At 37.3% G+C, this 12,792-nt stretch overlaps 1 protein-coding gene across 10 annotated transcripts in view; it reads left to right on the top strand.

Annotated features, from left to right (window-relative positions):
* Positions 1-12,792, top strand: part of LOC137281888 (peripheral plasma membrane protein CASK-like) — a 462,595-nt gene that overhangs the window by 194,307 nt on the left and 255,496 nt on the right. For all 10 annotated transcript variants that reach the window (XM_067813583.1, XM_067813580.1, XM_067813585.1 and 7 more), the window contains one exon: positions 8,775-8,852. In XM_067813583.1, the coding sequence (XP_067669684.1) occupies positions 8,775-8,852 (78 nt within the window). The remainder of the gene's footprint in view (positions 1-8,774; positions 8,853-12,792) is intronic.

Consider the following 12,792-nt stretch of genomic DNA (forward strand, 5'->3'; position numbering starts at 1 on the left):
TGATGCCCAGCGAGCCGTCTGAGCGCTGTGGCACGTTGGTCTGTGTTAGAGTATGGGATATAGTTGCAACTTCGCTCTACACAGTGGAATCTAAGCTGGATGTGATTTGTATGTTTCATAATCTCAGCAGTGAGTTCAACTGTGGACCAGGCTGCACTTGTCTCGATTTCAGGACTGTCACACACTTAAATTTATTTCAAGAGACTTTTCAAGTTGCGCACATGTAACAAAAATGTTATTCACCATTCAGTATGCTGGGCATCAGTATTCAGTTTGATACAATCCACTATTTGATGTGCTACACATCACTATTCAATATGCTACACATCACTATTCAATATGCTACACATCACTATTCAATATGCTACACATCACTATTCAATATGCTACACATCACTATACTGCAATACTATGAGTACAGTACACAGCTTAAGGTTCTTGAGCTCATGTTTGTTCATGAATAATTGTCAGATTTGATGGTTAGTTTGCGTCTTTGAAGTTATGTACAAAAGCAATAAAATTCTGTGAAACTGAAAATATGTTTTTTAACAATTGATAATTATTTTAAATCCTTCTTTCGATTAATTTTTTATCATTGGAGCATCAATACACACCAATATATCTACATGTTTTCATTTTGATCTTAAGCGTTTAAAATTGCTTTAGTCAATATGTATTAATGAGTAATAAACTGAAGTCTGAACAAGTGTCTGAATGAATGTCTGAATGAAAGTCTCTAGTGCCATGCATCGTTTTTGTTCTTTCATCCTGCTGTTAATTAAGCACCACCTGGATTATAATGGAGGTTTTGATAATATCTGGAAAAAGACACCCATTTTAAGACCCAGTCTTGTGAAGCCCCTGAGACTATAGAAACTTGTCATTTGGCACGTTACAGCAGGAATCAATTCCATCGTCACGGCAACAAAATGATTCCGACCAGCCTTAGTTATCCTCGACCAAACAACCATTAAATCCAAATTAGGACCTGAAAACTTCTTTGAACAAAACAACCAGAAAATGTCATCTGTATGACAGTGTGGCTTACTCTAGGTACATGAGTCCTTGCAAAGTAACTTCAGATGCATCCTGTCTCAGCTATTTTTGAAAGCAATTTTCTCTAGAGTAATGTGTCAATTGTATATTAGATCATCCTGTATTACTAAAACCGATTTAACAACTTCACCAAGGCAATATTTCTTGCGTCATAAAGTATGAATTGTCTGCAATGTAGGCTTCAAATTCCAAAGGTCAAAAAGCTCCAACTTAAGCAGTTCTATGAAGCTATGTGAGTTAACATTTAAGGGGCATACATACCTAGGTATGTGCTAAACAGTCACAGCAAAAATAACTTGGTTTCCGTTCTTGCGGAAACCTGATGGATACTGGGTAATGTAGGTTTCCGCTAGGTTTCAGTTTCAGGAAACGCGCAATGAGAGTTTCCGCATAGTTTCCACAACTGAAACTAACAAGTCTTAGTTTCCGTCATGTTTCCGTCAACTGAAACTGTAGTTGGAAGTTTCCATTTAGTTTCAGTTTACTGAAACCTTTATAGCTGGAGTGAGTAAGTTTCTGGTCTTGCGGAAACCTTGTGGATCTTGGGTAATGTAGGTTTCCGCTAGGTTTCTGTACAAGGAAGATGACAATGAGAGTTCGCTTAGTTTAGAAAGCTGAAATATGTTGTATTATCTTGTTATATTTATTACATATTTATTTGAACAAAAAACAAACGCTGGAAATATTATGATCCAACTGTTTCATTTCTTAGAAAAGCTCACATTTTAATGCAACAGGGCAGTAGCAGTAGTACACAATTCGCTGTATTAAGAAATTGGGGCGCTCAGAGAAGAGTAACAGAATTCTCTGCACACAAGCATTGCTCAGGAAGTAGGCACACTGAATGAAGACGAGCTAGCCAGTACACAAAGTGCTTTGTTCTTCTGTAGATGTTTGTTGGTGTATGCGAGTCCTGGTTAATATCTGGCGAAACATCTGAATCCGAATCAAACATTGTGGTGGTAATAGCTCGCAAACCTTGAATGTGCTGTTAATATCTTGGTCACTGTCAGTGTCTGGAAAGGAAAAGGACATTCAGTTTGAATCATCAATTCAACTGAGAGACAATTCAATGAATGAAACACAGCAATATATATGATAATGCAGATAACATGTATTACAAATATTAAATACGTATTACCATTTGCTCACTTTCAGTTATTACAGTTACATGTATGATACATACATTAAATATATCAAACATGGATAGCAAAGTGACAGTGCAAACTCGATTTTTAGTGAAATCTAAAAATTCTTTGATGACTAACCTGATGAAACATTTGTCATTCACCCGAAAAATCTTTACAAACTAACAAACATCTTGTTACGGAGATGGAGATAACGTGTTTTTCTTGACTAGACGTCTGGCAGTGAGGACAGAAAAGCCGTATTTCTCCTGGAATTTGAAATATATGTATATATTATGCTTGAATCCATGTACAGTTACACTTTGAGTGAGGTCAAAAAGGTTTGTTGTATGTATTAACATAGTGTCAGCTTCATTATAAAGCTATATGAATAATATTGTTATAAAAGAGATTCCCTTACCGGGCATCATTCTCCGAGTTTGTTGGTCCACAATCCATACCTGTAAATCAAATAACTGACACAACGATTCTTTCAGAAATATGAAACTTGAGGTGTGATGATAATGTCAATGCATTGTAGGGCTAACACATGCAACATGTACTGATGGAGAAGGTTTTAATGGTTATAAAACAAATATCAAACCATGAAACTGATTAACTGGTACAACTGGATACACAGAACTGACACAGAACATAAGATACTAGATAATTTGATGAACTAATAAATGTATGATGTGACTTGGTTGAAATATTTCTGGAGTACAGATTATATGAATAGATATAACGAAGACATATATGCGGAATATCTCTGGGTACCCATGTTAAAACAAATATTGTAGAAACCAACCATATTTCAGAAACGTATTTCTCGTGATTTTAGGCTGTTTTTCTTGACAATTACTTGTCGCAATGTCCACAAAGAACTGTGTCCCTGCAGCAGAAAGTGCCACGAATAGTCTACAGAAATTATGCATGTACAAATCATAGCCAAAGGGTCAGTGGGATTGTGCTTCATTCTTCATTCACATTGACAAATGAATTAAGGTTTCAAAGAAATTGTGACACATCACCAAATTATATTAGTAATAGTAGTAAAGTTAACTTAAAGGGTAGATAGGGATAGTAGATCTGGGTGTATAACTGAAAAGAACAAACAATGTTAATATTTCTAACCCCCGTGCATGTTGTGAGCACAGTGCGTAAATTACTTACATGGTACGTGGGGGGGGGGGGGGGGGTCCATCCAGCAGAAATATATCCGGATACTACCTTCTCCTGACAGGATTTTAGAAAATAACTTATTTGCCACAATAAAGTTTCCCATGAGTGCTAAATCAGTAGGACTCATGACGCTCGGGCATGTTAAAGTAAGGTGAACATGTTTTCACAATTAATCACTGTTAATAATCACAAGGTCTACATATTGATGCTTGACACTGAGAAAAAGCAATCAGTGACGCTAATGCGATGAGAAGACTGCTAAAACCATAACTGCTCACTGTTGTCACTTTGAGTACTTACATTCAATCCGCTGAATTCCACTTTTCACACTCCCCTTTGATGTCGGCAATGTAAACAAATAAACGAATGGCGACAGGATCACGTCCACGCGAGACTATCTAATTGTTAACAAAACAACTCACAACAGGGTGTACCTTCCTCTTTTGTTGTAGAACGAGGAAATCTACTGTCAAATGGTCACATTAGATTTATTTAAAAAAACACAATGACAAAACTGTCTATTTCCCGTGAGTGTTAGCGAGACGCCATCTTGTTTGGCGGGTAGGAACAAATTTGTTTTCCTAGCAATTATTTTTCAAAACTTTAAGCATAAGATGGCTGCGTCGTGTAAACTTTGCCATGGCCACCTCACTTTCCCCAAAAGCACTCGACGAAAGAATTCGCGACTTGGAGAAGAAAGCAGAGAACGGATGCAAGCAACTCGGAGTACCTCGGATGTGTCAGGTAAGACCGAGGGTATTTTATTGTAAATAACGTTTAAAGAAATATTGCGTTAATGACAGAAATCCGGATAGATTATAAAGTTTATCCCGCGAATGTATATTTTCGCTCGTATTATGTTTAAATGTTATCGTTAAATCTAAGTAAAATAGGCCTGAAAAATAAGTTTGTTTATATTCCATTTCAATAGATCGACATGGTATAGAATACACCAAGCTTGTATTTGTAAGTAACTATCTTAGTACTAACCACAAGTATTTATTTAAGTTTAAAGGGGCAGACTTTTGTTGATTTTAGTGCTCCTGTTAATAGTTTGCAAATTTTGGCGTTGCAACTCGGTTAACACTTGTACAAAAGGGGGGGTGGGGGGTGGGGGGGATGAATTACGATCTGCATCAAAAAGATCCGCCATATGTAGTGGTTCACTCATGGGTTTACTGGGTATCACCAATTCAGATATATTTTAAAGAATGATAAAAATGATGGACTTTTACAATGGCAACATTTCGGTGTAATTTATTAAATGCAATCCTGGATCATTAGTGAAATGAAATTGTTTACCCCCAAATTCGCTCAGAGGGGTCAGATGTGTTTCTGAACTATTTGAGGCAAACACTAAATTCATATAAGCAATTTTTCAATAATTTAATACATACGTGTTGAGCATAATCATATATATATACCTGTTATATTTAACGTATTTGATTTAATCTTTTAGGCTGTTGTGAGAAAAATCTGGACACGACTGCTCTTGGAGGATCACCCTTGTCTATCGAAGGTATGTGCTCATGTTACTAGGTAATTTCACTTTGAATATTTCATTAATTCACTTCCCTACGTACGTTTTCTCAAAATGAAAAATACATGAAAGTATCATTTGCAAATGGATTTGAATAGCCGGTAAACTAAATCAGTTTAACATTACACCTGTGTGAAATTGCCATCAAACTGACCCCTTGATTTTACAATGCTTAATTGCTGCAAGGTTATGTCATGTGATATAACTAAACTTCTTTTATCATGATCTTTATGTCAGTTGTTCACTTACCGGTTGCATAACTTTGGCAAACAGGATGTACATAGAATTTGCACGAAATAACACAAAGGATGGTTAGCCTTTTTGGAAGTTATTTCAAATCATTTAACTACAAAATGGTAAACTTTCAGAACAATATATGTATTCAAAGTTATAAATCTGCAGTTTACTTGGTTGTATAATTTTCACTAACGATCGTTAATTTTAATAGACATTGTGTTGAATGCATAATTGAATGAAGTGCAAGAAAAATGACATTTGTTTTTATTTCAGTAAAGCCGATGACGAGGACTCTATGAATATAGTAGTCAAAGAAACAAGTGACTATATCACGACCAAGGATGGTCAATAGGATCTTGTGAAGGTAATTTTCACTCACCTGCCTGTCATTATAAATAGTTAATGATTTAAATAATAGTGTAAAGACAGATTTATGGATGTTAACTTCAGTAACCAAGCCAGCATGGCATATATAAATACCTTTGCCTAACAGATGAACTAAAATGTGTGAAACATGCTGTATAGTACTTTAAACATTTATTTTCAGAAGCGCTTTGTAGAGTGTGGCGGAACAGGCGTGATGATCTCAGTAGACAAGAAACCGGAAAGAAAGTGTCACACAGAACAGCAGCAAAAAAACAAAAAAAACCCAAAAAGAATGAAATCCGTAAGTATATCTATTCGAATAATAACATGTAACAATTCTTCTCATTACAATGTGTGACAGATTCTAAGTTCCGGAAATATACATTTAAAATGTTTATGGATTATTGCTTTTTACATTCTTAAGATATGTAACACATGATTCAGATCATAATTTCATAAATCATAACATAAGAATCAAGTCAGGTAATGGTGAAATATAAACATGTTATTACACTTCAGTGACTTCATGTCACTTCAGAGTAACAGGTTGTGTGTCCATAAGAAAATAGGATATGTCATTACATGTGATGAACTGCTTAACTTGTGTTGGGGTGATTAATGAAGTAAATAATTTTTCACGACACTTCCTTTTTAATAATTTGCAATCCATCTTGGCATTATGGTTTATCTGTTGATTGATTTTTGTTTAATTTTCAGAAAATTGCACTGCGCACGAAAAGCCTGAAAACTATTGACTGGCGAAAGGAAAGGGTTTCAACTATACTTACCTTGGAAATGACTTCACCAGTTGTGAGTGATGAAGAAGATGCCAATTCATTGCTCTCTTACCCCTTTACCTGGGAATCTAAACTCAAGATGTCTGCACTGGACTCAGCCACAATTTTCAACGCCACCACCAAAGCTAAGGCCAACATGAAGACCAGGATGCGGCATCCAACCACAATGACAGAGATATCCGCTGAAGGATGCCCAAGTGGGCTAGTAAATAGCTAATCGATCACATGAACGTAATTTTATCTGTGATCAATTAAATTTGAATTATTCTCAATGTAAAACTTTAATAGTTTTGATATTCTGATTGTATTTCAATTAATACAATTTTATTCAATCTTAATTTTTATCTATTTTCCAAGAGACCTTTATTTACTTTAAATACATTTTTTGTACTTTCAATGTAACCTAAGTTCTTTATTGCATTTTATTTCATTGTTGTATTGTATTGCATGGTGTGTGTTATTATATGTTTAGCATTGACTGACTGGGGTGTGTTTTTCTGTGTCAGCGTGAGGAGGTGTAGGAGGAGTCAAGGGATGCAACTGTTATAGCATGTTTTTAGAAATATTTTTGTCATAAGTGACAAATATTGATCTGTTATCTAGTGCTATATCTTTTTATTATTTATTAGATATATGTTTGATCCATATTTGTCTGAAAATAAAACAGTGAATCTTATTGTATCTTTTGTTTTTCTTTATGTATACGTGATGATTGTACACAAACTCCTAATATTGTCTTTGCCAACCAGGAGTAACAAGAATGTTATATGCAATGTCACACATTGAATGACTCCTGTGAACCCGAGTAAATGAAATGCTGTGGCAAGTTTTCTGGCAACAGAAACTCTGCGGAAACCTGATGGAGTCTTGGTAACTGAAACTCTGCGGAAACCTGATGGAGTCTTGGTGACTGAAACCCTGCGGAAACCTGATGGATCTCTAACTTAGCTGAAACTCAACGGAAACTTGTTGGAGCATGGGTAACGGATACCGTGCGGAAACCCTTAGAAAGTGGGTAATTGACAGTTTCCGTCATTGCGGAAACTCAGTGTAAAAGAACGGAAACTCACTGGATTCTTGGTGGAAACTTAAGTTTCAGTCCACTTTCCATCAGGTTTCCGCACTGCGGAAACCAGGTTATTTTTGCTGTGAGTAGGAGTTGATAAAGAAATTCACAAGAAGACACAAAGTTCTAAGACTGTTGTATGATTATGTCATGAGTCTGTTAAGAGTCAACATTCAACTGAGACCATAACAGTCACAGAATGAAATAAAAATTTAAATTGTGGATTGCAGCATACTGAATAGTGGATTGTAGCATATTAAATAGTGATGTGTAACATACTGAATAGTGGTGTGTAACACATTGAATAGTGATGTGTACCATGTTGAATAGAGTAAATGCATTAACATTAATAAGAAACACTGTGGCAAAACCCTTAAAACTGGTGATAACAATAAAATTGTATGCATTTTGATTATATTCAGTAATAGATCACCACAAGTCCTCCGATAAGCTCCAGTGAATTTGTTTCCGATTCCCGCTTTACCTTTTTCCCATTGAAGGATAACTACAGATGTGTGGTCAGCCTGCAGTATCCTGCACCTCATCCACAATGTCATGCTTCTGTGGTCACCCGGCCTTAACTTTAGTTATAGGCAGCAAATGACTATAATGGTGGCCGTGTCGACAGTGGTCATGCAGCGTTGACTCCATTTCTATTGATAGGTCATTGTTTAGTGAGGTGTTAAATTTACATATACCACAGGGAATATATAAATATCCCTGATAAACCCTGTTCCAAAATGCTCACCATACAAGCTTTACCTCCATATACGGATTATAATCTGAGTGATTTGAGCTTTGTAGTAGTATATATGAGGTTATTGTTGGTTGGCATTCTAGAAGTTGGATAGATTTTTATGGATATGCAACTTCTTTATTCGATATAGACAATGCTTCAATATAGATTCTTCCTTGATATTGACATTACAGTATTTGTCAAAATGTTGCCTATGCAGAATAAAAAGTTGTATATCAGGTGTGGAAATAAATTCAAAATTACTAGCGTACTCTGGTACAGTGGCACATGTACAATCACGTGCCCTGATAATCTTTCCACTATACCTGCCAATTTTCTTGTTGGTTTTGTGAAGAAACAACATAGACATTTTGGAGTCAACTGGACAACGTGATGTACAAGTTTGCTTGACTAACGGTAAAAAACACTAGACCGAGACGTCAGGCAATGAGTTATTTCCACCCCTGTATATCCACCAAATGGTCGTCAGTCTTAATATGGCATCATATTGTGACACACCTGTGGAATAGGAGAAAAATATCAGTACATTGAGTTTGCTGCCAGCAACTTATATATGAAGTACTTGGAGAGATGTACTCCGGATGATGATGATGATGATGATGATGATGATGAAATGTGATGGCAAATGTTGACTTCTTTGTTTCAGTATGGATGGTGCTGATCTTTGTTTCGAAGTCGTTAAACGAGCATCGGCAGGATTTGTTTACAGCGAAGCAGTTGCCAGGTAGGCGTCATTATTTTCAGTTGAACAAAATGCAGCAACATTAAATAATTTTACTTTCCTATTTGGGTCATATGACAAAATATATTAGGAAAAAGACAACGTAAGTTGATCCGTAAATGTGAATCGTCGTACCATTGTTGCCGGCAAATGTCTTCTTGTCCATATTTCTGAAGAAAACTTCCAAAGAGGCCATTACACATGGCTTGTGTTTGATTTGTTGCATTTACCAAATGGGTTATGTCATGTTTATTTCACCATTTTGTAAAAAAATAATGATTGAGGTTTTGATTTCTTATTCCTTTCTAATATGTCTAACCACTTTAAGTACAAGGGACTTAAAATACTGGCTTTGAGTGTGATGACTGTTTTCGTTATAAATGTGTATATTATCTTCCTGTGCTGGGGAGACCTTCTGACATCCGCCCTGATCAGGGATCTGTAAACCCTTGAAGATCCAGGTTAGAATTGGTCTTCAGCTTCAACGGCTTGTTGTAACAGGCAACTGATGGGATTTGGGTGACAGCATGTGCAGCCGTACAGCTAATGTTCACTAGGATAGCTGCAAAAGTCAGAATAGTGTTACATGTTTTTAGATATTTTCTTAGTAAAATGTAAAGCTTACAGTAACAGATGTTTTACGTGATGTGTAGGATTGTAACAGGCAAATGGTGTGGAATATTCTGAATGTAGAATGTGACCATTGATCTCTGGGTAGGAGGGCATTGATATATGGAGTTTGAAAGTAGTTCCTTCCAAGTGACTTCATTTGCATTATCAGTGTGTAAGTATTGTTTTGAGTTAAAAAAGTGAGAACTTGAATATGCAAAAACAACTTGTTTTCCTTAGGCTTAAAGAGTTGCAGTTTGATGTCAAGACCAGGACCAAACCAAGGGGCCCAGTTGTGCAAGTCTGCTGACTGCCGAACAGTCATGGATTTAGAAGCTGTTATACATGACCAAGATCTTTTATGGATAAATCTTCTTTTAATTCTTTGACACACAACGTTTCAGGGTCATTTCAGACCCCTTCAACAGGTGAACTGATCAGGAGTTCACCTGATGAAGGGGTCTGAAATGACCCTGAAACATTACTACATTGTATCAGTTTTCACCAATATATCTGTATCACGCCTGTTACACTTCTTGTATTTTATCTCATTGTATTTGACTACAATAAAGCACAGTAAACGATAATTCTTCATGGTAGTTAACATAACAGAAAAATTAAAGATAAACTTATGAGCTCTATAAACATTTTAAACTTTGAGGGGGATGGGGGGTGGTCACATGATCCATATAAAAGCATGTTTAGCTTCACAAAAGTCATAAATTGTTTCATTCACTATCAAGATACTGTGAAAAAACAAACACTCAACTTGTCACACAATTATTCGAGCTTACTTTGTAATATAAAATATATCATTTCACGCAATGACCCGAGAACTGCTGAAATGATGATAACTTCCTACTAGTTGTGAGGAAACTCTTATTTGCACTGCCGTGATTCCCTCCAACCATGCTGTATAAAAACAAGATCACGGTAGTGGATGGGCTGGACATATAAGTGAATAGTTAAACAGGTATCATAATTAATTCTCTTTCATTAATTTAACACACAGCAGAGTAATTTTGTAAATGCTGTTGAAGTATGGCGATAACTGTTCGGCAGCCAGTATGCTTAAGATGTCCATCAGTATCTTTACTGAAATATTTACAGATGGACATATTATAGTTGGGTATTGTGAAGTGTGTCTTTAAACAAAAAATATAGACTGCAATCCTAAACAACATTGCCATGAGAACTGAATTTCAGCGATGATTAATCAGAATGTCCTTTTTATTTGCCCGAAAGAATTACATTTGAAACACAAGCTCATCTGGAGTAATGTTAGTGATGTTTAACGAGAGACAGACATGCAAAACCTTGTGTTACAACATTGCAGAGGGAAAACCATTTTACCCTGATGACGTGCGGAACTAATGCTGTTTTTTTAACAACCTGACACAAGAGAGACTCTTACAAACTGTGAAACTATGAGTCTGGACATTAACTGGCCACAGAATCGACTTATCAAACAGAAATATGGCTTTTGTAATGTTGCAGATTTTAGGTCAAACAAAGAAAATCGCCAAACAAAGAACAATTTGACGGGACAGAAATGGCATGAAGAAAGATGAAAGTAGAGGTCTCTCTTCAGAAATGATGTTTACAGACATTCAACATGCGTTGACAGTTTTTATTCAGACAAGAGAAAAGTCATGGGTTTTATGTTCTTGGTGATAAAGAGACTGTGCCCCCCACTCCCCCCTCCCCAAAGAACTTTTTCACTCAGCCAAGTTGAGTGTTGTTTTATGCCACAGCTAGCGATGTTCTGACCAAGTGACCAGCCTTTAACAATGAGTTTTGGCCTACAAGCCAGTGATAACTTACTGTTCTCAATCTGATCAGTTATTTTCATGTTTCTCTGTGAGTGAGTGAGTGAGTGAGTGAGTGAGTGAGTGAGTTAATATTGAGAAGGCCACAGGCCTGAAGTACATTATAGACATGCAGATACAATGCATACAATTTGTAGAATATACCAGTGTTGCTTAAATATTGATAATGACCACATGAAACTATAGACTTGCGCCTACCGGCACAGTCACTCTATAATCACAAATTGTTGGTGGGCTCACCAACTAGCCCACTCAAGTATGTACCTGTGTCTGATGTTCTTCCCTCTATCAACATCCTCTGATACTGCAGACACACCTGTCTCACTTACTCACTAACCCAACCCAACCCTAAGTATGTACCTGTGTCTGATGTTCTTCCCTCTATCGACATCCTCTGATACTGCAGACACGCCTATCTCACTCACACACTAACCCAACCCAACCCTAAGTATGTACCTGTGTCTGATGTTCTTCCCTCTATCGACATGTTCTGATACTGCAGACACACCTGTCTCACTCACACACTAACCCAACCCAACCCAACCCACCCCCAAGTATGTACCTGTGTCTGATGTTCTTCCCTCTATCAACATCCTCTGATACTGCAGACATGCCTATCTCACTCACTCACTAACCCAACCCAACCCTAAGTATGTACCTGTGTCTGATGTTCTTCCCTCTATCGACATGCTCTGATACTGCAGACACGCCTATCTCACTCACTAACCCAACCCAACCCTAAGTATGTACCTGTGTCTGATGTTCTTCCCTCTATCGACATGCTCTGATACTGCAGACATGCCTAACTCACTCACTAACCAAACCCAACCCTAAGTATATATGTGTCCAGTGTTCTCCCATCTATCGACATGCAGTGATATTGCCGACACATGCCCAGCTCACCCACTCACCCACTCACCCACTCACTCACCCATCCCAAGCATGTTCCTGTGTCCGATGTTCTCACTTCTACCAACATGCTTTGATATTGCCAGATCACTCGCTCACTCTCTCACTCACTCACTCACTCACTCACTCACTTGCCCCCAAGCATGTTCCTGTGTCCGATGTTCTCCCTTCTACCGACATGTGATATTGCCAGATCACTCACTCACTCACTCACTCACTCACTCGCTCCCAAGCATGTTCCTGTGTCCAATGTTCTCACCTCTATCAACTTGCTGTGATATTGCCAGATCACTCGCTCACTCACTCACAAGTATGTACCTGTGTTTGATGTTCTCACCTCTATCAACATGCCAACATTGCCGACACAAATGCAGCTGAGTCACTACTATCATGCGTGTGATGTGTGTCCGTGTGTATAGGTGTGATGATGAAGCTTTGTTCTCTAGACTGCAAGAACAAATTACCTTCATACAAGTAATGAGTTGTCGGAAATTGAAGTCTTGTCTTCCCCTCTCATTGACTATGGCTATTAATGTCCCTGTGTGCTGCTGATTGTGAAGAGAGCATTGATATCAATTAGGGCAAGATGGGATGGA

Source organism: Haliotis asinina, chromosome 4 (assembly GCF_037392515.1).
Source record: "Haliotis asinina isolate JCU_RB_2024 chromosome 4, JCU_Hal_asi_v2, whole genome shotgun sequence".
Classification (NCBI taxonomy): Eukaryota; Metazoa; Mollusca; class Gastropoda; order Lepetellida; family Haliotidae; genus Haliotis; species Haliotis asinina.